Source organism: Girardinichthys multiradiatus, chromosome 20 (genome assembly GCF_021462225.1).
Source record: "Girardinichthys multiradiatus isolate DD_20200921_A chromosome 20, DD_fGirMul_XY1, whole genome shotgun sequence".
NCBI lineage: Eukaryota > Metazoa > Chordata > Actinopteri > Cyprinodontiformes > Goodeidae > Girardinichthys > Girardinichthys multiradiatus.
In genome coordinates this window covers 36369964-36394880 of record NC_061812.1, presented here as the reverse complement: position 1 = coordinate 36394880, position 24917 = coordinate 36369964, and the positions used below count along the sequence as shown (strand labels likewise).

The window sequence follows — 24917 nt, the reverse complement described above, 5'->3', positions numbered from 1 at the left end:
CATCCAATTGGAGCATGTTCTGCAAGCTGATAAACTACTGGGATTTCCCATCTGTTGTGAGGCTAACTACAAGTACTAATACAGGTGGATAATAAATTGTATGGGTTAAGAAAATGATAGGAAATAAACTGTACAGTACCTTGTGTGCTACTGGATTAGCAGTGATACTCAATAATCAGAAGTGCTACAAAATAGTTTTTACCTGCAATATATGCGTGGCAGCCATACTGAGTTTTGAACTCAGCTGCTCTGAGACCAATGACCTTCCAAGTCAGAATTCTGTTTTCTCAGGGGAGATTTTGTAAAACTAGAAAATCTGACTTCTGAGTACAAATACCCCAAACCCCCCTACTCTGCATGCAGCGCACAAGCTCCCAAACATTTTTGCTGCCATTGTTGGGCAAGCTCTATGCTGGTGGTAACATAATTTGTGGCGTCATGCTTAACAGGACGCCGTCCAGGTGCTTCCGGGTGTTCCTGGAAGGCCTGTAGGTCTAGCAGGCGCCCTTTCTGTTTGTCAACTATCAAGTTATTGATAATCTGGGGGGAAAAGGCTCTTATGGGGCAATATTCATAGCAGCAAGGAGCCCTTCTGCTGAAATTTGATGATGGCCGCATGGTTGGAAATAAACATTTCTTGCAGAAGACCGATTCTTTTACAGCGAATCGAATCTAATAGCAGAGTAATTTATAGCTTCACATGTGTTTATTGTATGACTATACTGTTATAGTTTGCTTATCTTTTTGCCGGGACAAAAATGCCATAAAATGGTTTTATTACGATGAAAACAATTATTTTATTTGCAATTAATATGAATATGCCTCGGATCACTCTGAACCATAGCAACAAAAAAGAAATCAGCAAAATAGACGAGCGTGTGAGTGCGAAAATATGTAAATCTGGGGGTTGGGGGTAATCATGAGCATTAAGTGCTGCGATCAGAGGGAAGCACCGCGGCAGCGCACGTCACGTGACCTCCCTGTCTGCAGCTGGTTGAGTGAAGCGTGTTAGCAGGTAATAAAAACACATTTTCTTCATCCTATTCAATTTACTGTTAACATTCCGCACCCGGTAGACGCCGAACCTAATTACTCATCTGCCAGATCGGCGAGTAGCTGGCTTCTTTTTTCCGCTGTGATCGGGCTTTTAAAGGACGTCTCTTCGCATTTTTTCTGTTGTCTTGAATCCCGGCGAGCAATGTCGGGATGGGATTGTGCTCTGCGAGGCCTTTTTTTTTTTTTTTTTTTTTCCTGTAGATTTGATACACCTTTGTTGTTGGCAGGCTTAGGCTTCGGTGTGCCTGTGTAACGTAAGCATCTTAAACGTATCTGCGTATGTCGTCGGATAGCAGCCGTTCTATTAAAACATTTAACACTTCCACTTGAGTTTGATGGCCGTCGGCTATAAACTTGGACGAGATTTAGATAGCATCGTTAGCCGCAGCGTTTGTTCGATGCTAGTGTCAACGGTAGCATGAAGCGGCTAGCAAGCAAGCTAGCGAGGACAAAGGGGACGCTAGTATCAACAACACAAAAGTCGGTCAGTGACGAACTAATAGTTATGTCTTAAAATCTTCTGTGTGGCGAAGATACGCGTAATTAATCACGTATTTGGATTTTAGGAATAATTAACACCATAACAACGAGCTAATGTTAGCTTTGACTCAAAACAACAGAAAGTACTACAGAGTCAATTATCTGTTAGCTGGACAAAGCTTTTAAATTTAAATGTGCAAAACTGCCGTGCAATTTTAGACATTTGTCATTGATTTGTGGTTGTTTTTGCATGCCTAAATTAATATTTAAACTCGGGTTAAAAAAAAAAGGCATGGAGTTATTTTCTTATGTAAGATATTGTGGTTGTTGCTGGTTTAAAATGAATTGTCCATAATAATAAAAAAAAACGCAGTTCAGATCTGCTGAAATAGTATGAAAAGACTGTTTTTATTTTAGCTTTGTTCTAGTGGAGCAGCCAATGACAAGCTTTGTGTTTGCCAGCGTCACAGGTCACGTATAGCTGGACTGCCATTGTTCTCTGACACAAAACAAATGGGTCAGTGGGGAAATCTAAACTTATTCTGCAGATAGACACTATCGTCTTTTCAATTTAAACAGATATAGAAACGTTTTGAAGGTGCACTGATACAGTATTGTGTGGCCAATTTCCCATCCCCGATTTTATAGAGCTCTGACTGTACCAATTTGACCCAATTTGGATTTTTACTCATGAAGTGTAAATACCTTTTTTTTTCTGTTTTCTCAGTGCACTGAGATTTAAATTTTTTTATCACAAACTAAAACGGTTTCCCTAAAGCAGCCCAAAGTTACAAAGCTTCCTCTGTCTGCATACAGTTAAGTCTTCCAGGTTATAGAGGCATCTGTACAAATAGAACCTGGAAAAAATCACAGCATATCTTATCTACTCCTTCACAAGATTTTTTTTTTTACTTTCAAATGATCCATTTAGGTTAAATAACAGTGGTGTCCAACTTAAGATCTGAAGGGATTAAAACAGATGTGCTAGGTTTAATTATTTATTCATTTATTGCAGGTGTAAAGGAGCATTAAGCAGCCTTCCTGTCCAGAGTGATCGTTATTTGTATCAGAACCAGAAGCGCTGCCACATCTCTGTTCTGCTGTTAAACACAATTTCACTATTATTTTGAAACAAGGAAAGCACTTTTAGAGTTGACATTTAAACATGTTATTAGCATCTTATATTAGTGAATAGGGTGGTTAGCATTACCAAACAACAATCTGACTGTATTCCCCATAGAGAAGTGGACCCTTACACTAACTGAGATTTCCAAGACTTCCAAGATTTCTTAATCCAACATATGGAGTATGTATGGATATGGATTATATGGATATAATCTAACTCTTTAAAAATATAAAACAGAGTAACTTTTATTTTCTGACATCTCCATCCCTGTGTGGCAGCCTTTGAGTCATCTTCCCTCAGTAACAACTTCTACACAGGAGAGTGTTGTCAGTGTTAACTGATCAGAAAACAAGCCAGAGTTTTAGTAACCGATCAGTTGATCAGGGGTGATCATTCATTAAATCGGCCAATGCTGAGTTTGTATTGTGACTGTTGTGAAATGTGTGCAAATCATAGCAGTGGGGTAATCAAGGATTATATTGAATTTGTAGCAGTAGTCGAAGCCTCTGATAGGATCCTCATGTTTAGTACAGATCTTTTCAATCCATTAGTTCTGTGTTTACGGTCTAAATAGAAGTTCTTATCCACCAATGAGACCGGATATGGGGTCTGGGGTGTGTTGTGTGTGTGCGTGCTGCTTTTCATGCTGTAGTCTGTGGTGTTTGTAAAAGGACACTGGGTCGTTCTTCCTCCTTGACCCAGATTTTCAGCAAAGCTGTTGCGTCACCAGGCAAATGTGCGTCTTACAGCCTCCACAAGGCCACTATTCATTATTTGAGAGTGAGGCTTTACTGGGCTCAAAGCATCTCCTGGTATTGGATGTTTAATAAGTTCTGGGCCGTCATACAAGGGGAAAGTTGTTGCTGGGTTGTAAACAATGTTATGGGGCGTTTTTGATTTGCATGTTAGGTGGAAGTTTTTGTTCATTTTCTTATGCGATTTTACTTGGCGTTTTGCAGGTTTTTCTATTTTGTACATACAGAGTTTTGTATATACTGTATATGATGAGCTCGCTGGGCGGCGACAAGGCCCGGGGTCCTCGGGAAAAAGCGCTGCCTGCTGCCACTCACACATCACAACCACAGAAGCAAATACAGGTAAGCATCGCTAACCACTAGTTATGTTTAGGTAAAATAGCCATGGTCACGACTAACTCAGTCTGTTTTGGTTTGGTTGTCTCCGCACATTATCTTAATGGGACAATAGGAAGTGGTCATTCCCCTCTTTCTTCCTTTATTGTCATTAATTTTAAACCACAAAAATCAATCTAACAAATACCACAAACACACTGCAATTTTTAAATTTCTTTGTTTATTTTTTTTTGTTTTGTTATGTCTAACGTGTCTGCCGTACAGGCTACTGCTGAGCAGATCCGGCTTGCTCAGATGATCTACGACAAGAATGATGCTGACTTTGAGGACAAGGTTAACCAGGTGTGAAACACTTCGGACATTTGGTAGTTTAAGCCACATGAAGTGCCCTCCACACTTATTGGCACCCCTGGTAAAACATGTGTAAACGATGTTCAAAAGACAATTTCTTGTATTGTAGCAGTACACACTCAGACTGCAAAATACATTTAAGACACAGTTATTGCCACACTCGCTGTTTTTAGTTTGTACAGCTCCATATGGACAGCATTTGGCATAACATTTCACCGGGCGGTGAAAATGGAGGGATCTTTAACCGGTCTCTCTAGAGCATCCAGAGGTCTTCTGTTTAGCTCACCCCATAGATTTCAAATAGATTTATGTATATTTAGGAGATCACCGTTAAAGAATGTTATTATGTCATGCAGTTGATTGGACCCTATGTTGTTTATCCTGCTTGAACACCCAGTGATGACTAAGTTTTAGTTTTTCTGGAAGTGGCAAGCAATTTATTTATTTTTTTTAATCTCCCGGTATTTCAAAGAGTTTATGATACTGTGCTCTCCAAAAAGATTCATAATCATGGGCTTGGGGTGCTTTTCCACATATTTATTCTTTGTTTTATACATGAGCAACCTGGTGTTTGTTGCTGAAAAGCTCAGTCTTGCTCTCATCTGAGCAAAGGACCAGTAGAGTTTACCAGATCTTTACGTTTGTGATGGTAGGACAGAAAAGGCTTTCTTCCTAGCAGGCCTCCCCATGCGTAGACGACATCTAATGGTTGATATAGAGACTCCTGTATATTTCTCTAATGAATAAATGTATTACAGTTAAAGGTTCTACAATTCATTTGAAGCCTTTTAACACATCTTTACTTGGGGTGTCTGTGGGTGTGGAAGATGTTGTAACTCTGTCAAGTCATATGTTGATGCTCTTTTGTGAGGTTGGCATCCAGTGTGGGTGTTGTCGTTTTTATGTCTCAGACTACAAGCAGACATGTGTAATGTGCATATTATCCCTTTTCCAGCTGATGGAGGTGACTGGGAAGAATCAGGATGAGTGCATGGTAGCGCTTCATGACTGCAATGAGGATGTTAGCAGAGCCATCAATTTCCTCCTGGAGAGCACCTCAGACATGGTAAGTGGCAGCATGTTTCAACTGGTTATAAGGATTTGCTCATTTAGTATTACGACAGAGTGGCCAGTTGTAGAAAAAAATTTCAATTTTTTTACGGCTAATTGCAGTTTTTGGAAAGGTGACGTATCTTTGAGATGGGGCTGAGCCTTTTGTTTTCAAGATGGTAACAGCTTAACAAAATGTCTTCTCTTTGTCCTCTTTCCATTGCCATATTTACAGTGTAGTTCGCTGCCATGTGCTGTTTAAGCAACATTGAGTAGATTTAATTTTTGCAAACTTGCCTGCTGTATGCATGTAATATATGAAGCTTATTTCAGTGGCAAATTGGGGCTGTACTAGAGCCGGTTCTTAAATGCTTCTGTAGAAACAGAGCAAGAAACCGCTGTAGTTTCAAGTCTAAAAGAGAGTTTATTGCTTATCTCATTGTACTTGGAAACAGAGGTCTTAATATTTCCGGCTTAATTTATAAATCCCGCGTTAAACAGCATGTTAAACCCAGCACATACTGCAAGTTCAGACATCGTAGAGGTTTTAAATACACCACCCTTGGTGGAGTGGATGCGATCAAATCCAAACAGTATTTCCTCTTACATTACACAAAGAAGATGCCTCGCTGTGCAGGTAATTGATGCAGCCCGATCGCGTCACATAGATCCGACACATATATTATTGTGTAATATTAGTCTTACTGTAAAAAAGAGGAAGGTGAGGGGACAGCTGTGAAAGTGCTCAGAATTGGGGGGGAAAAAGAAGGCATCTGTTGTAGCAGCAGTCACGATGTACTGTTTCCCACTGAATTTCTGACACTACTGGCTGTTTCTCATAGGTCCTTTTTTTGGGTAGGAAAGAGCTGAATCGTTGACGGGTGCATGTATCGCACTTAAACAACCATAGGTGACCAGAAATGTTCTCATGATTCTTTCACAGCTCAGGATTCTGTCTGAGATGGTCAAAGATTTTAAAACACAAATATATTTACAGTCAAAAACTGAGATTAAGGGTTCCAATGTCAATTGTGAGCACAGCTCGTTGATCCAGTAAAGCTACGTGACAGAAAATATTAAAATAACAGGAAGTTATGAGACAGTTATTCCAGAGCTAATCCAGCTTTGTATTAGCATTGAATTTGTGTTTTTTTAAAATTCTGTTTCTGTTTGAACTAAGAGATTAAACTAACACAAGAGTTCTAAACATAAGTATGCATATAAGCAGCAAAAGATCAATATAATTATTCTTAAGTGATGGAATTTTGTTGACATATGATCTGGAACCTGTTTTATTTAGTTTTTGTGTCATCTATACCTTTGATTCCTCTCCTGCATTCAGACCTCCTGGGAGACGGTGGGGAAGAAGAAGCCTCTGGTGAAGGAGAGCCCATCAGAAAGCAAGGAGAACAAGGAGAATAGGGAGAAGAAAGGGGAAAGGGAGGCCAGCAAGGGTCGTGCCTCTGCCAGCCGCAAAGGCAAGGGGGCCAGTCGGAATCGGCAGGGTGAGGACCCAGAACCTAACCCTGAACTTAAATCCAGCTCAGAATGGGCAATATGTGTTGTGTTTAATCCTGTAGTTAGTGTTTATAATTTTTATTTGTATGTTTGTGAACAGCACGTCCAGAGGAGAATGGGTTGGAGGCGACACCCGTGGACAGAGGTTCAGATCGAGGTCGGAGGGCCAGGGGTACCAGAGGTAGGAGGATGGAAATGTAACACTTTCAGTATGAGAAGTACTTAGTGAATGGTTTTGACTTTTGTTTGGATGTTTTGCAGGGTCAGGAGGTCGGGGTCGAGGCAGAGCACCGACGGGGAGCAGGTTCTCAGCACAGGGCATGGGGTATGGCCATTGACTGCTGTTATCGATTTAACAAAGACAAAACTTATTAATAATGCCCCATGGCACAAAGTGTTGTTTGTCATTTAACGGGAGCCTTACTTGAGAAGTAGTTGGGTTAAGCTGCAATGCTTGGAAAATAATGAAGCAAGCTGAACTTTAACCGTTGCCAGACTTTGTCTTTTTGTGTCCTCATCAGCACTTTCAACCCTGCGGACTATACCTCAGAGGCTGGGACTGGGACCACACAGACTGAGGTTTGGGACACGGCCAACAACGGCAGCAGCAGCACAGATGGGACAGGTGAGCCCTGGAGAGAGGGTGAACTGCCCGTGACGTACTCTAACGGTGTAGTTTCACTGTGATCTGTTCATGTAAGAGAACATTGTGTGTATGTTCTGCCAGTTGCCTGGAGGAGAACCATGGAAGACTGGGCGGCTGAGGAGTGGAATGAAGATGACAGCGTGAGTTATAGGAAAAAAATATATACATTAATACATAGATATATTATATAGCACGATAGGCCTCATGTGTCTCTGTGTTCATGCAGCTGTCTGAGACCAAGGTATTCACCTCCTCAAGTGCACCTGCTGCTGAGAACCATATCGCCCCTGGGCAAAGGTGAACATAAAGTTAACAAAACCCTTGAATGTTGGTGATGCTACGACTACAAATGTAACTTTTTTTTTTTTTTTTACAAATAGAGATCTGAAAAGTTTTGTGTTCATTAGAATTCATTCCTCTTTGACAACTGAACGGGCCGCTGTCCAATTCATCATCCATGAACGGGAAGAGTAGGGCACAACTACAAACCCACCAAGATACAGCTGTCCTCTTGAAAAGACAAACAGGGACAGGAAAGGCATTAATCGGAGAAGCAGCCCAAGAAGCTTGAGGTAGCTCTGAAGGAGCTGCAGAGATCCACAGCTTAGATAGTGAAATGTTCGTTAGGAACTCACAAACCTTGCCAAACCTGTCCAGACCTAAATTCACACGGGAATTTCCGTCAAGAATTGAAAGCTTGTGTTCACCAATGCCCGACCTCCAGTTTGACTGAGCTTAAGCTATTTCACAAAGAGGAATGGGCTTTTTTTCTTTTACTTACACAGATGTGCAGTGCTGGTAGAAACCCCAAAAAACTGGCTGTGAAAGCCAGTTGGTTCTGTAAAGTACTGACTTGGACAGGTCAATACAAATTTATGCCAAACAATTCCTGTTTTTTTTGTGAAATATTTTGAAATCATTTGAAATAATATTTCTTCCATGTCACAATTGTCCACTCCTTTGTCTATCACATAAAGTCCAGATAAATATTTTAAAGTTTGTGTTTTGAGCTAAAGTTAAGGCGGTGTGAATAATTTGTAATGCTCTGTCAATGTCTCTCCTTGAGGTAACTAATATAAGGAGTAAAACATATAGAGTACCTCTTTATTTGTTTTGCTTACCTGTGCTGTCCTAATTCTGCTTAAAGTCTATGTCTTGGAAAAATGTCTCTGATGTATTTTCAACGTCTTTTGTGTGTTAGTCTGGACCTTGCTTCACTTTTGCAAAAGCCTGGAGTAGGAGGAAGAGAGCCACCTTCCTCTTCTTCCACACAGAGTCTGGTATTCACCAACTCCCACCATCATCAGCAACCGCCTCCCAGCCGCAACACGACCAGCAGCACGAGCTATGCCCACGCTGCTCTGGTAAAGAACACTGTGTTCTTATCTGTGTCGTCTTTTGTTATTTCTTTGCACTCATTATATCATTATGCTAACAACAGATGATCAATTACTTCACTTTCTCTTTTATCCCAGTCATCGGTTCTGGGAGCTGGTTTTGGGGACTTGGGCCAGGCCAAGAGATCTCAGCCGAGCGCTGGTGCTCAGATCCTGGAACAGCTCAAAGGTCCCGGTTTGGGCCAGCTGCCCTCATCCCAGGCTGCCCCTGCAGTCAGCACCCAAGGAAACAACACCTCCATTGGTCGACTGCCAGGTCTGGGAGCACCTGTACCACCACCCTCATCCTCGAGCTGGGACATGAAGGCTTCAGAGTCCAGCACCGCCTCCCTATCCTCACAGTTCAGTCGTAAGTGGTTTTGACCTTTTTGCGGTCACGGAGCGAGAGGCGGGGTAACCCCTGCACAGTTCGCCAGTGTGTGTAAATATGTGTAATGCCATTCCTTTTCCCTTGCTTTTGTTTCCAGACGAGTTTGGTCTGCAGCCAGAGCCTTCTCTCGTACTGAGCCAGCTGGTACAGAGGCACAGCGGCCCCTCCTTGCCTCTGGCACGTCAGCCCAGTCCACCTTTGCAGCAGCAAGCACCCCCCGCTTCAGCCTCGCCTGCTCCCCAACACATCAACATGCCAGCACAGGCAAGCCCGGTGATGGCTGCTGCTGGTGCTAAACCTGCCGCTCCCAGTCCAGGGCTGGACCCTCATGGCAGCAGCACGCCACAGCAACAACGGGCGCAGCTTAAAGGCCCGAAACGAAGGATACCTCCTACATCAAAGGTGGGGGAGAATGTGAAGACCTGAGAGAAATACAGGTCCTTCTCAAAATATTAGCATATTGTGATAAAGTTAATTATTTTCCATAATGTCATGATGAAAATTGAACATTCATATATTTTAGATTCATTGCACACTAACTGAAATATTTCAGGTCTTTTATTGTCTTAATACGGATGATTTTGGCATACAGCTCATGAAAACCCAAAATTCCTATCTCACAAAATTAGCATATTTCATCCGACCAATAAAAGAAAAGTGTTTTTAATACAAAAAACGTCAATCTTCAAATAATCATGTACAGTTATGCACTCAATACTTGGTCGGGAATCCATTGGCAGAAATGACTGCTTCAATGCGGCGTGGCATGGAGGCAATCAGCCTATGGCACTCCTGAGGTCTTATGGAGGCCCAGGATGCTTCGATAGCGGCCTTTAGCTCATCCAGAGTGTTGGGTCTTGAGTCTCTCAACGTTCTCTTCACAATATCCCACAGATTCTCTATGGGGTTCAGGTCAGGAGAGTTGGCGGGTCAATTGAGCACAGTGATACCATGGTCAGTAAACCATTTACCAGTGGTTTTGGCACTGTGAGCAGGTGCCAGGTCGTGCTGAAAAATGAAATCTTCATCTCCATAAAGCTTTTCAGCAGATGGAAGCATGAAGTGCTCCAAAATCTCCTGATAGCTAGCTGCATTGACCCTGCCCTTGATAAAACACAGTGGACCAACACCAGCAGCTGACACGGCACCCCAGACCATCACTGACTGTGGGTACTTGACACTGGACTTCTGGCATTTTGGCATTTCCTTCTCCCCAGTCTTCCTCCAGACTCTGGCACCTTGATTTCCGAATGACATGCAGAATTTGCTTTCATCCGAAAAAAGTACTTTGGACCACTGAGCAACAGTCCAGTGCTGCTTCTCTGTAGCCCAGGTCAGGCGCTTCTGCTGCTGTTTCTGGTTCAAAAGTGGCTTGACCTGGGGAATGTGGCACCTGTAGCCCATTTCCTGCACACGCCTGTGCACGGTGGCTCTGGATGTTTCTACTCCAGACTCAGTCCACTGCTTCCGCAGGTCCCCCAAGGTCTGGAATCGGCCCTTCTCCACAATCTTCCTCAGGGTCCGGTCACCTCTTCTCGTTGTGCAGCGTTTTCTGCCACACTTTTTCCTTCCCACAGACTTCCCACTGAGGTGCCTTGATACAGCACTCTGGGAACAGCCTATTCGTTCAGAAATGTCTTTCTGTGTCTCACCCTCTTGCTTGAGGGTGTCAATAGTGGCCTTCTGGACAGCAGTCAGGTCGGCAGTCTTACCCATGATTGGGGTTTTGAGTGATGAACCAGGCTGGGAGTTTTAAAGGCCTCAGGAATATTTTGCAGGTGTTTAGAGTTAACTCGTTGATTCACATGATTAGGTTCATAGCTCGTTTAGAGACCCTTTTAATGATATGCTAATTTTGTGAGATAGGAATTTTGGGTTTTCATGAGCCAAAATCATCCGTATTAAGACAATAAAAGACCTGAAATATTTCAGTTAGTGTGCAATGAATCTAAAATATATGAATGTTAAATTTTCATCATGACATTATGGAAAATAATGAACTTTATCACAATATGCTAATATTTTGAGAAGGACCTGTATGTCTACTTCTAAAGCTTAGAGGAGGTCATGATATGCAGAAATATGTTGCCTCCTCTCTGGTAGATCCCATCCACAGCAGTGGAAATGCCGGGCTCAGCTGATGTCCCAGGACTAAACCTCCAGTTTGGAGCTCTGGACTTTGGCTCCGAGTCTGCGCTGCCAGAGTTTGGGGTTGTGGACAACTGTGTGAGTGCAGTATCCAGGGAGTCCACACCGGCGCCTGTCCCAGCACCAGCTGCATCAGGACCAGGGACCCAATGCCACACGAGCCTGTACTCAAAGCCTCTCAGGTACTCTCTCTGCTTTTGACTCAATGCATCTTATTAAAATAATTGAAGAAATTATTGGGCACGGCGGTGGCGCAGGGGCAATCCAAATTCAGAGGCTTCATTCCCGCTGTCGCAGGTTTGAGTCCAGACCCAGGCAACCATTGCTGGATGTCTTCCCCCTCTCTCCACCCCTTTCCTGTCAGCTTACTGTCGGAAAAATGGAAAAATAGACCAATGCCAAAAAACATTAAAAAAAAGGAAAACAAATAGTTCACAACTCGTACAAGATGTGATTTTATTTCTTGATGTTAGCTTGATGTTCTTTAGGTTTATTACAGCTGAGATTGATGGGCTCAAAGAGCGGTCGGTGTGATGTTCTATCGCTTTGCCTTCTTGTCTTTTGATATGTGAAAGGAAGTAACTAGTTGTTAACAACCTACGACTTTACTGGAAGTGCAATAACGCTTGTCCAGCAACCATTAAACTGTAATCCTATTACAGATCTAGGTGATAGTTTAAAGTTGTTAAAAGGTGAGGAACCACAAAGAAGGGATGAGGTAATGCTTGTAGTTCTCACTGCTTTTTCTGTAGTTTTCTTTTTAATGAGTTTGGTTTTGGTTGTTGTGGTTTTGTCATATTACTACCAGAAATGTCACTGTATATTTTGTTAGGACTTTATGTGATAGACCAACATAGATCAGTGTATAATTATGAAGTGGAGGGAAATGTAGTTTTATTTATTTGTAGTAAGAAACAGTTTCTCAGTTGGATTTGAGTTTGGACTTTGATGAGGCCAATTTAACAAAATAATAGGCTTTTAAATCATTTTTTTATTATTTCATTGTAGCTCTGGCTACTGTTTTTAGCTCTGTCCATCTTTTTAGCAATTTTGCCCAACTTAAAAAAAACAAAAAAAAGAGATACCCACAGCATGGTGCTGCCACACCCATGTTTCTGAATGTGGATGGTGTGTTCGGGTCGTGGTACAGGTTTAGTTGTCTCTCACACAGCATTTTAGAAAGGAATGTCATCTGACTTGAGCACCTTCTTCCACATGTTTGCTCTCTCCCCTACATGGCGAGCTGCAACAAACTGGGACAGCGCCACCTTTTGGTTTTAGCAAAGGTGTTATTCTTGCTGGTCTTCAAAATAGACCGGATTTGTGGACTGCAGAGCTCCATGAGATGTCCAAAGCATTGCATATTGTTTTATAACCTAACCCTGTTTTAAACATCTCCAGAACTATATACCTGACCTGTCTGCTGTGCTCCTTGGTCTTCCTGATGCTGTTCACCGATGTTCTCTATCAAGCCCCTGTAGCCTTCACAGAACAGCTGTTTAAAAAAAAAAAATGCATGATACACACTTCAGATTTTGTATTTTTACATTTATTTAAAAACTGTTATCATTTTCACTCCATTACTGGTTGTAATGTGACAAAAAGGTCAAAGGGTATGAAGCTTGCCGAACAAGCTTTTACTTCATAACACAACATCCATTTTGTTTCCTTTCTCAACTGAAAAACGGTGTAACACTTTTTGACATCTGTATGTTTCAGTGAGTCGCTGGGCAGCTCTCTCTCAGTCGCCCTCCCTTTGCCCCTCTCCTCGTCTGAACCGGTGTATCACTCCTCCAGCGCGGCCATGTCCAGTCTCACGCCGTCATTGGGGACAAACAGCTCCACTAACCCTTCATCGTCCACCTCAGCGACCTCAACCACCTCATCATCTGCACCCTCTACCTCCTCCCACTTCTCCTCAGTAGGGGGGAGTTACGAAGGTACAATGCCCCCTCACACGCGACTTGCTTTTTCCCAAAGCAAGGAGCCAACGGGGCCAGTGATGGTAAGGAAGACCAGTTTATCTTCACTTTTAAAGGATATGGTTATGGTTCTTATCAGTTAACTAACCTCAAATCGTTTATTTTTATCAGAATGGTCTGAATGGTGTAAGAACTTCTGCTGCTCTAGACAGTGAGTTACCCACCATTGCTTTATTTTTTTTTATTGATTGGATAGATGAGGTGTATTCAGGTTATGGGACATTCGTTAGTCGGATACAAATTATTTCTCTCTCTTTCTCAGCTTCGTCAGTTTCTTCCACACCAAAACCAGAATTGCCGTCTGTGAACATAAACACCAATGGTCCTTCAGCAGCCTCCTCCCACCTAACCCCTTCCCTGCCTGCACATAGTTCCAGTCTGGCACAGGACCTGCCGTCAGCTAACCAGCTGAACTCGCTCAACAGGTCGTTCAAGTCATACCTGATATTCCATTACTTTATGATAAGTGTTCCACTAAATTAACATTTTTGTACTTGACCGAACTTGCATAAATGCACCCTGATGTTTAATATTAGCTCTGAGTTAAAATTTCCTCTTGTCTCCACAGCCACGTCAGCAGCCATTCCTCGGTTTCAGCTCTGGGATCAAGCTCTCTCACGGTGAGTACCTGTTTAGGCTGCGTCAACATTTTCCAGGTTTGGATGAATAAGGAAAAAGGAAAGAGTATAAAAACATTATTTTCCATGCTTCGTTGCATATTTCATTGTCTAAACGTTATATCCATCTGTCCAAAGACCAATTCATCTATCCATCTCTGTCTGGAATTATCTGTCCATTTTTCTGTCCGCCCATTCATCAATGTTTGTCTTGCCATCCATCCATCTATCTGTCCGTCTGTTCATGCTTTCATTTGTCCGTCCATTCAAACTTCCGTCTATCCCTCTATCTATTCCCCCTTTAGTTTTCCATCCATCTTTCCGGCATCCTCTCCATCCATTCCGTCATCTATTTTTCCTTGCACTTGTTCAGCTATCCATCCACTGATCGCTGTGGAAATGTCTGCCATAAACCGAACAGAGAACTCTGGAAATTTAAATCTGGAAAAATCTTCAATTATGACATGGAACATGTGCACACACAGGGCACCAAATGTCAGCTAAAAGTAAAGCAAACTAATTCTGAGCACAGGGTTGCTGGCTCACTTTGATGTTCCCTGTGTTTCATGTTGGGACAGTATACGAGTGTGGACAGCAGCAGTGTGAGCTCCCTCGCTCCCTCGTCCAGCTCTTACGCCTCTTCACAGCCCACAAACGCGTCACTCCACTCAGCTCACAGCAACAGTAACAGTAGCAGCATCAGCCACCTGGCCAACATGCCAGGCATGGGCAGCAACATGAGCAGCACGGTTGGAGGCATTACTGGCACCAGTGGATTCCACTCGGCCGCAGCCAACGCCACCAGCACAGCGCTGGGACTCGGCTCCAATGGAGCTACCGCCACCTCCAACCTATCTGCACCGAGGACCACGGCGCTGCTCTCCTCCACTGGTTAGATGGACTCACTTGAAACAGTGGGAATGTTGTGTCAGGAATCACTTCTCATTTGGAAAAATAATTTCAAGGTGAACACTTCTCTTTCTTTGTGTTGACAGGCAAAACTCCTCCTAACTTATCCCAGGGAGTTCCTCCTCTACTACCAAACCAGTATATAATGGGACCAGGGGGCCTGTTGCCCGCTTACCCGGTAAGTGGATCATCACACATTGTTTCAGTCAGTGAAGGCAACATTACAGATGCACCTTAAACCTTTTCAGTCCCAACTTCAAATTAGATTTACTGGTAAAATTCAAAATTGTTCTCCCAGGAACCATTTAATAGTTGCATAAAACTAATATAACAAGATTTTTTAAATCAACAATAAATCCTAAATCCTTAGAATTATTTAACCCTATTAATAGAATTCCCCATAAGACCTATACATCTGAATTTGTCTTGATTTGTAGATAGTTTAACAGTTTTTACTGTTTTTTTTTCCTCACAGCAGATCTACGGCTATGAAGACCTCCATATGCTCCAGTCTAGACTGCCAATGGTAAGACGCGCATATTAAAGGGATAGGTTGTGTTTGGGAACAGAGAGTAGACAGTATTGACTATCAAGTCCTCAGTATGTTTTTACCGGCAACAAAAATAGGTCAAATGCATAACAAAGACCGGTAGATCATTAATGGGTCTTTAGCTAGCATAAGCATAAGCTTTAAGATATAACTGCTTTTAGCCTTTAAACGATCCTCTCTTAAAAGATCCAGAACTATCCCTTTAATAAACCATTTAGTCAAGATTCTGTAGTATATTTAACATTTGAGATGTTTTAGACAGAAGTCCAAAAATGTAATACACTGATTACAGATGACTGCTTTCTACAACCCTACTTTTAAATTATTACTGTTACATAGCTCTTACAAGTTATTTTATGATTATGCAACTGTGTTTTTTTTTCTGCTTCTTTAGCCCTCTTTGCAGGATTACTATGGAATCACATTCCCTGGACCCACAGCAGCTCTCTCTGGCAGAGACGGGAGTCTAGCCAACAACCCCTATTCAGGTGAAGCACCTCACGGTTCTGTCATTGTTTTCTATAATTGTGCAAACCGACATGTGTTCTCACGTGACATCACACCACCACGGTCAGGTGACGTCACAAAGTTTCCAAGGAATGACTCCACCTCCCCAGCACCCCCCACCAGCCTGTCAGCCCCCCAGCCTCCCCAGGCCCAAAACCAAGGACAGCCCCAGGCTCAGCCTCAGCCTCCTCAGGCCCAGCCCCAGCCCCAGCCCCAGCCCCAACCGCAGCACCACAGCAGTCAGCAGGCCTTCCTGCCACCCGGCTACAGCTACACAGGCCTGCCGTACTATCCTGGAGTGCCCGGTGCTGTGCCCAGTGCGGCGGCTTTCCAGTATGGCCCCACCATGTTTGTTCCGCCAGGAGGCCCAGGACCGGCATCAGCAAAACAACACAGCATGGGGCTCGGCCTTGGAAACCCTTCGGCTAGTCCCTTCCAGCAGCAGGCGCAGCAGCAGCCCAGCGGTTACGGCCAGCACACCTTCAGCTCAGGTTCATGTTACATTTCATGGGCATTCGCAGCAGTTCTGTCTTACAGCACATTTCTTTTTGAAGTGGAAGTTCTGTGGCCAGTTTTGTCACTGTGACGGATGTTTTTGTTTACAGGTTATGAGGAGCTGACGGCAGGGCCAGCAGGAGTCGAGTACAGTAAAGGTTACAACTCCTCTTCACAGGCACAAGCCAAATCAGCTGCTGCAGGGCCTGGAAAGGGTAAGATGCAAAAAACTCCACTGTAAAATTGATTCAGCTTTTAAGTTCCTACATGTTAGTACCTCTCCTGTGTTTTCTCCAGGTGTCTCAGTGACATCTAGTAACTCCGGTGTGCCAGACATCAGTGGAAGTGTTTACAATAAGACCCAGGTCAGGCCCCTGAACTCTGAATCCCACGATCCCTCTGTTGTTTGCCTGTTTTATGCTAATAAATCACGTTGTTCTTTAATCTGTCTGCAGTCGTTCGATAAGCAGGCTTTCCATGCAGGGACACCTCCTCCATTCAGCTTGCCATCAGCGCTGGGGGGTCCAGGGCCGCTAAATCCTGGAGCAGCTCCTGGAGGCTATGCACCTGCCCCGTTCCTCCACATCCTGCCTCACCAGCAACCACACTCACAACTGCTGCATCACCATCTAGCTCAGGATGGACAGGTGGTCTTTTGATGGATGCTTTTCAACAAGCTTTCCGTAAAATCAGCCAAACTTTAATTTGTCCCCTGTAGATTATGTCATGGTCTATTTTTCTATTAGTTTTTTGCCGTTTTGTTTAAAGTAATTTAATCAAGTAATCTCAACAGGTTTTCACACCCAAATGCCTCTGGTGACATTACATAAAGCAACTGATCAGGGTTGTTTCTCTTTATTCACGTTTTTAATCAAATTCCTACTTTAAAGTTGTTTACTTGTATTCTCTACGGCTGCCGCAAAACGTGTTTGAGATTACTGCACAGACTTCCGAAAAATTGGGCCACAACAAAAACCTAAAGAGAAGGGTAGATTGAAACGGCCAGATTACTTTATAAAAATACTCAGTGATTATGTAAAGCCAGGTTTTTATTTAAAAAAAAAAAACCCCATCTGATTAATGCATTTATTTATTTATATATATATTTTACCCACAATGATATTGCCTGCAGAAGTGCTGCATCGACGGGCCGCTAAGTGAGTTAAAAGTGACTGCATGTCTGCAAGACCCAAGCTGGTCGTGTTCACAGACGTAGTTACATAGAGGCTCAGTCCTCCACCTGCCTCCTCCGCTCGCTCTGCCTGCAGCTAATGCTAAATCAGTTGGGTTTTAGCTGGATGTAATTGGTGGTCCGAACTGTTTGGCTAATCTGTTTAACTGGTAACCAGCTTACCGGATATGTTGGACTCCTGGCAGGAAGTTGAGAACTTCGCAGGACTGTTTACATCCTGGTAACGAGGTTTTTGTAGTGGTCAGAGAAAAGGGGTCGTGTTCCTTTAAAGTTAGGAGGTGGGATGATCCGGCTGTCGTGTCCATGGTGATGGTGTTACTGACCCATTCTAACCGACGCAATGTTTGCCTCGCTTGGTAATATATGGCGCACTTCCTTCAACCTTTCACAATAAGAGCCTTAAACATGCATCTTTTAAATGTCACATTTTAAAGCTCGGATTCCAGAGGATCCTATTTTAGTTTTTATTTGAAAATAAGAAGTCTATAATAATAATAATAAAAAAGGCAATACAATTAATTACCAGCAAAACTTAAAAAGCAAATTTTTGCAAATTATTCTCTTTTCTGACTTACCCGTATTTTCCGCACTATAAGGCGCACCGGATTATAAGGCGCATAGAATAGAAGCTACTGCAGTCAAACGTTTGACTGGGGTTGCGTTATGCATCCACTAGATGGAGCTGTGCTAAAGAGAATGTCAACAAAACAGTCAGATAAGTCAGTCAGTCAAACTTTATTAATACACTACAAACCAGCGTTCTGATAACTCCATTCACTCTCATGGTAAGGTCTCCTCTACATAGAATTCTATTGAATAGAGCCAACCGCACGTTAGGAATGCATTGGAGTCTATGAAGTTGAAGTTGAAATCAAACGTTAGTTAAAACGTGAAAGGGAACTTTTCCCTGATTCAGTAAACACGTAAAAGAAACAGTTTGATGCACTAAATCAAACGTTAGTACTGTTAACCTTTCCTGTTTCTGTCCCCTGACCGTAGTCTGATGACACAGGGGAGACGCTTTCTCCAGGGCCGAAGTTACTAGTTTCCTCGGGGTTAACTCCCTCACTCATACGTTGCTGAGTTGAGCTTGAAGAAACAGCATCAAAACACGGAGTTGTTGACGAGATTTGGGGTTCTTTTTAATGACTTTGCAGCACGTAAAAACACAGGGCTTACAGACTCATACACCACTGCTCCGGTCGCCGTCTCTACCCACCCCACACACACAATAATACCGACGTCACTCCTTCACTCTTGATTCTCAGCTATGGCAGCACACAGCGCCACCTCTGTCCGGAGGAGTAATGTCAACATCTTCCATACACACACACACGAAACATACACCCCACACACTGAGCTTCTAATCACATATAGTTCAGGCAATTCCTGCAACAGTACATTCAAACGTTATACACACACAAGTGGTGTTGGACTAGGAGTAAGCACAGTACAGGTGTTTACCGCTATTACTTCGGCGACACCCCTGACCACGGTAGCCGTAATGCTGCGAGCGGTGCGGCTTTGTAGTTTACCAGTCGTACTGAAACATTTTGACAGAGCGCCGTGTACAACCAGTATGGATCAACCAATTAACCAATTGATCCATATATAAGGCGCTCCGGATTACAAGGCGCACTGTCATTTTTGAAAAAATTAAAGGTTTTTAAGTGCGCCTTATAGTGCGGAAAATAAGGTATTTTTTATTTTAACCTTTTCTTTAGAGGTGGTCTCACTGAAACATGAGGTCTCATTCACAACCTGCTCTAGATGCAGACCAGGGACGAAAGTTAATATGTGGCACTTATAAATGTAGAGTGAGGACATTAAATAAATTACCACTAATGTAGTAGTAATATTATTATCATTAGTAATAACATCAAACATGAATTTGTACACAATAATCAATCCAACAACTTTATATTGACACATTACAATTGCTGCGCATCGGCACAATATTGAAAAATATAACCGTGTAATACTGTGGTAGTATAGAAACAGGGAGAAGTTTGACTGCACCTAAATCTGGTGGAAGTGCTCCATCCTGAAAAGGTTGGACCCACCAGTGAAATCAGTCCAGACAGCTGGTCCAGAGCTCTGGGTCTGCAACCTTTGGATCCGCACTGAAGGGTGTTTTTATGTATAACGGTGGTATAAAAAGCTAGTTGGAGCCTTTTTCTTATAAGCAATTTCCAAAACAGGATGAAATGGTGCAAGAGAGATTTTTTCCCACTGTTGTATTATTAATGTTTTTAATCATAAGTTCACCGTTTTTTCCCTTTTAATTTTCCACATATTTTAAACATTCAATTCAGTGAAGCAATGGAGTCTCTTTTTTTTTCTTCAATTTTCTTTGCTCTAAAACAATGATTAAAATTGTGGTTCCTTAATTTGACCTTAAAAGCTCAGTTTACATAGCAGGTATTAAAAAACCTGGTACGGGTCATATTCATGGAAGAATTGTATTCACCATGAGCAAACGTAAGGCTTGCTTGCACCTCTCCTTCACCATCAGCATAATTACAGTCCAATACCAGAGGGGAGACGTAGGTTCAACAGTCAGAAGGTGTTGGTGTAAGCTAAAGTAGTGTGACTTCAGGCCGCAGGCACTGTACTGGCAAATTACTATTTAAGACGATACAAGCTAATCACGTAAACCAATCAGATGGAACAGTTAAGATTCGGGGGCTTATCGGAATCACTCTTATAAAACTAAACTCTACAGCCAAACTTCAGAATATCTTATGAAATCAGTCAAAAGTAGCTCATCTGCTTTAAATGTTTAGTACTAACCAACCTGCTTGATTCTAGAGCTTCTGGTGATGTCATTAACCCACAAAACACAATCAGCAAATGTGTTAAATGCATATTCACATTGAATGGTATCTTTGAAAAACTTACGTTTTGCTGTTGAATTGATATTTTAAGATTTGTTTTTCAGGTATTCCAACAAAACAAACAGGAAAAAGTCGTTTTCAGTGATTTAATATTATGGTCAAACGTCTTGTTTTTCAGGTTGGGCCGAGCCAGCGTGGTCAGTCCGGCAGTCTGCAGCAGAAGAGCCAAGTCAACAAGTCGAGCTACGGCAGCTCCCCTTACTGGGCCAACTGAGACGGTTACATCTGCTGTGTGTGTGTGCATATCGACACACGTGGACACACACACGGGCAAATCACATGATCATTGAGGGACAAAGCGTTTTTACAACACAAGCTAAAATACACACACTACCATCCTCTCCCCTTTGCTCTGTATATCCCCCTTTTCAAATTTATGGCTGTTGTATGTAAAATATATTTATGTATTTATACAGTATATATGTATTGGTAGGACATAAAATGTGGTTTTCTGCATTGTTTTTATTTTGAAGGACATTTTATTTCAAAAAAGTGGAAAGACGAGAATGCTAAACCATGGAGATAAAGTTGGTGAATATACTTGAACACAAGCATCTTGTGATGTGATTTTTCTTTGTTTTCAACCATAAACTGAGAATGGTGTACATAGATTATACACATCATTTTCACAGCAAAGGCCTTTTTTATTTTGGAACAAAACAATGTTTTTGTAACTTTGATCACCCACATCTGTGAATCCTTATATTGAGGGTGACTTTATAGCTCGACTTCTCCCCATGTCTTTTCTGTTTGTCTCTCATTCCTGAATTCTTATTTGTTGGCTGGTTTGATCAGCCAAACCTTGGATTTGATGTCATTTTAATCCTTGTTGTCCAAATTAAAAGTTATTAACAGTTTATAGTGATCTGGCATTAATATTTACCAGTTTGTTTAACTCAGTCCCACCACCTTCATTTACATGCCGCGTCCTGGGTTTCAAGGTTTAAAGGTATTTTTGAATTGAATTGGCATTGAACTTTTAGGAGAGTTACAAATATGTATTTTAATCCAAACAATTTTCAAGCATCTGGTGTCATAATTTGTTAATTTTACAACTTCACATATTACAGATTTTCACCTTCAACCTCACAGATTAACACAAAAATCATCTTGTTTCCATCCGAGGTTTTAAGATTTTCTACACACCCAGCAGTCCTGCTGTGTTTAGGCATTAGAGGACGGCTGCTTCATCTGGCTCGCCAAACTGAGGTATTTTTCAACATGATTATACACAGCTTTTGTTAAATCAGTTATTGCATAGGCCTATCAATTTCAACACACATTTTAAAAATGTGTTGAGGTAAATGTGGTTTGGGGCTGTGCAGAAAATCTGGTACTACTGGGTGGACGGCTGCATTCAGATTATCTGCTTTGACATTTTACTAATGGCAGTAGTTGTCTCTTCCCCTCCCTGAAGAAACTAAGATACCTACTGCAAGTATCCAACTTAGGGATGCACCAGAAAGACTGATGGATAACCACCAGCGACTACTTTTGTTTGACCAGCTTGAGGTTTTTTCCAGATGGTGAAATTCGGAATGGTCCTTTATTTGGCAGGTAAACGTTGCATCCTGTATTGGTTCAGTACGGGATGCAATTTGTGCCGTATTGTCATAAATATCCTATACACGTCTGTCACACACACATCGACACTAAACCTAACTAACAAAATCAAACTGCAAATAAAGCCAGCAAAATTGTGGAGGCGGGATCTAAGCAGGACTATGGCAAGCCAACAGTGCCACCGATGGCACTTTTATCACATGTCTGGTTAAAAAGTCATACACAAAACACAATTTTATAACTTGGAACGCTATAAAATACGGCAAAAACTGTGTTTTGACGGTATTTTTGTCATATTTTACAACAGTTGGGATATTTCTGGTCACTGAACGCTGCTTTTTATGCAAGATAGTGTTTAATGACCTAAATAAACAGTTTTTTTTCACCACTTCATGACCTCTATTATGGCATCTAAAACAGCATTTTGTTAAATTATGCAGGGTCCTGCCCATACTTTTCTCATTCACTTAATTTAAAATCTAGTCACCCAATAAGAGAAGTAGAACTGCAGATCATGCTAATTCATCACAGCTTTTTCGGCGTATTTTATGGCGTTCTGACTTACAAAACTGCGTTTTTTGCATGAATTTTCAACCAGATGTGTGGTAAAAGTGTTGTTTTACCATTCCAACAAAATGCATGATTTCATTGAGGAAGGCAGGTGAGTCCGCTGGTTACATTTTAGCTCTCATAGAGCAGTCACTTGACAAATTTGGTTTATCATTTGATCAAGGCTATTCGTGCAGACAATACAAATGCGAGTTATAGAATTCAGAACTCTGTCTTCAAGTTGAAAAGGAAACAGATGTGCTCTCTCTATATTTATATATGCTGCTTAATTTAAGGAATCACACAGTACTAAGGCTCAGAAAAGCATGCATTCAGGTTGTAGCAAAGTTATGCATCACTTTGAATTTTAAAGTTGTTTACAAGAGTCATAAAATCATAATGCAAATATTTGTTTGCCAAACATTTGACAGAGAACAATTGGGCCTTGTAATTTAATTGAAAAGGGGTTTAACAGAGTATAGCCAATGTAGCTATTTTCATAATGTGCCAAAATAAAGCTATTTAAATGCTGCCAAAGAAGGATGAGAGCTACAAAAGTCAAACTTGATGTGTATTTCAGGCTCCATTGCCTTTATTTTATATATCGTAATATTTTCATTATATTAGAGTACATGCTTTTACCAATCTGTTAAAGCAAAAAAGAAATGTGTTTTGGCTTATCATGCACATCATTTTATTCATGTGTTCAATACTTACACAAAAAAGCCAAGCCAACTAAGCATGTACATGGAATGAGTGGATTACTTGGGCTTTTGCCAACATCTAGTCTTAATGTTTTAGCAATAAAAGTATCATTCTGTCATGTCTCACTGCTGCCTGCTTCTCTTTTGCCCCACAACCACCCAGCATCCAACCATAGGACAATTATTGTCTCTTCATTCCCTGTGAAGCTAGGACAGTAGATACTCATCCCTCCATGACATGCTGACCATAACATAAATGAAATACATAAAACAGATCTTTACAAAAAGGTTAATTATTTTAGTATTTCAATTCTAAAGTGAAACTCATTGTTTTATTGCACACACAGGGACATATTTCAAACATGTCTGTTTATTGCTTACATTTAAAAAAAAAAAACGTTCCCAAAAGAAAATATTACATAAAACCATTTGTGGAAAAAAGAAAGGTTTGTGATACAGAACTAAGTCCAGTACAGGTCCTTCTCAAAAAATTAGCATATTGTGATAAAGTTCATTATTTTCTATATATGTAATGATGAAAATTTAACATTCATATATTTTAGATTCATTGCACACTAACTGAAATATTTCAGGTCTTTTATTGTCTTAATACAGATGATTGTGGCATACAGCTCATGAAAACCCAAAATTCCTATCTCACAAAATTAGCATATTTCATCCGACCAATAAAATAAAAGTGTTTTTAATACAAAAAACGTCAACCTTCAAATAATCATGTACAGTTATGCACTCAATACTTGGTTGGGAATCCTTTGGCAGAAATGACTGCTTCAATGCGGCGTGGCATGGAGGCAATCAGCCTGTGGCACTGCTGAGGTCTTATGGAGGCCCAGGATGCTTCGATAGCGGCCTTTAACTCATCCAGAGTGTTGGGTCTTGAGTCTCTCAACGTTCTCTTCACAATATCCCACAGATTCTCTATGGGGTTCAGGTCAGGAGAGTTGGCAGGCCAATTGAGCACAGTGATACCATGGTCAGTAAACCATTTACCAGTGGTTTTGGCACTGTGAGCAGGTGCCAGGTCGTGCTGAAAAATGAAATCTTCATCTCCATAAAGCTTTTCAGCAGATGGAAGCATGAAGTGCTCCAAAATCTCCTGATAGCTAGCTGCATTGACCCTGCCCTTGATAAAACACAGTGGACCAACACCAGCAGCTGACACGGCACCCCAGACCATCACTGACTGTGGGTACTTGACACTGGACTTCTGGCATTTTGGCATTTCCTTCTCCCCAGTCTTCCTCCAGACTCTGGCACCTTGATTTCTGAATGACATGCAGAATTTGCTTTCATCCGAAAAAAGTACTTTGGACCACTGAGCAACAGTCCAGTGCTGCTTCTCTGTAGCCCAGGTCAGGCGCTTCTGCCGCTGTTTCTGGTTCAAAAGTGGCTTGACCTGGGGAATGCGGCACCTGTAGCCCATTTCCTGCACACGCCTGTGCACGGTGGCTCTGGATGTTTCTACTCCAGACTCAGTCCACTGCTTCCGCAGGTCCCCCAAGGTCTGGAATCGGCCCTTCTCCACAATCTTCCTCAGGGTCCGGTCACCTCTTCTCGTTGTGCAGCGTTTTCTGCCACACTTTTTCCTTCCCACTGAGGTGCCTTGATACAGCACTCTGGGAACAGCCTATTCGTTCAGAAATGTCTTTCTGTGTCTTACCCTCTTGCTTGAGGGTGTCAATAGTGGCCTTCTGGACA

The 24917-nt window shown here is 42.0% G+C and overlaps 1 protein-coding gene and 1 long non-coding RNA gene across 2 annotated transcripts; one reads left to right on the top strand and one right to left on the bottom strand.

Moving 5' to 3' along the window:
- The first annotated feature begins 1329 nt into the window (after positions 1-1329).
- Positions 1330-21239, top strand: ubap2a (ubiquitin associated protein 2a). Its single transcript, XM_047346840.1, has 27 exons — positions 1330-1540; positions 3622-3759; positions 4018-4095; positions 5060-5170; positions 6497-6659; positions 6773-6853; positions 6934-6997; positions 7194-7297; positions 7400-7458; positions 7545-7615; positions 8520-8682; positions 8794-9064; positions 9183-9487; positions 11189-11415; positions 12953-13238; positions 13327-13366; positions 13478-13640; positions 13784-13835; positions 14411-14723; positions 14828-14919; positions 15217-15267; positions 15686-15779; positions 15867-16289; positions 16404-16508; positions 16591-16658; positions 16749-16940; positions 20501-21239. The coding sequence occupies exons 1-27, from the start codon at positions 1475-1477 to the stop codon at positions 20594-20596; spliced, it is 3876 nt and encodes a 1291-aa protein (XP_047202796.1). The 5' UTR covers positions 1330-1474; the 3' UTR covers positions 20597-21239.
- On the bottom strand, positions 7297-18127 carry LOC124856441. Its single transcript, XR_007035330.1, has 3 exons — positions 17648-18127; positions 12650-12728; positions 7297-7432 (listed from the first exon to the last, which is right to left on the bottom strand). It is a non-coding gene; the product is annotated as an uncharacterized LOC124856441 (long non-coding RNA).
- Positions 21240-24917: the final 3678 nt, after the last annotated feature.

What these genes read in the sequence shown, in the direction of transcription:
- ubap2a (XM_047346840.1), top strand. Translation starts at nt 1,475, where the DNA reads ATGAAGCGGCTAGCAAGCAAGCTAGCGAGGACAAAGGGGACGCTAGTA. An exon ending in AACCACAGAAGCAAATACAG is followed by an intron (nt 3,760 to 4,017) that starts GTAAGCATCGCT and finishes TCTGCCGTACAG; the next exon opens with GCTACTGCTGAGCAGATCCG. An exon ending in TGGAGAGCACCTCAGACATG is followed by an intron (nt 5,171 to 6,496) that starts GTAAGTGGCAGC and finishes TCCTGCATTCAG; the next exon opens with ACCTCCTGGGAGACGGTGGG.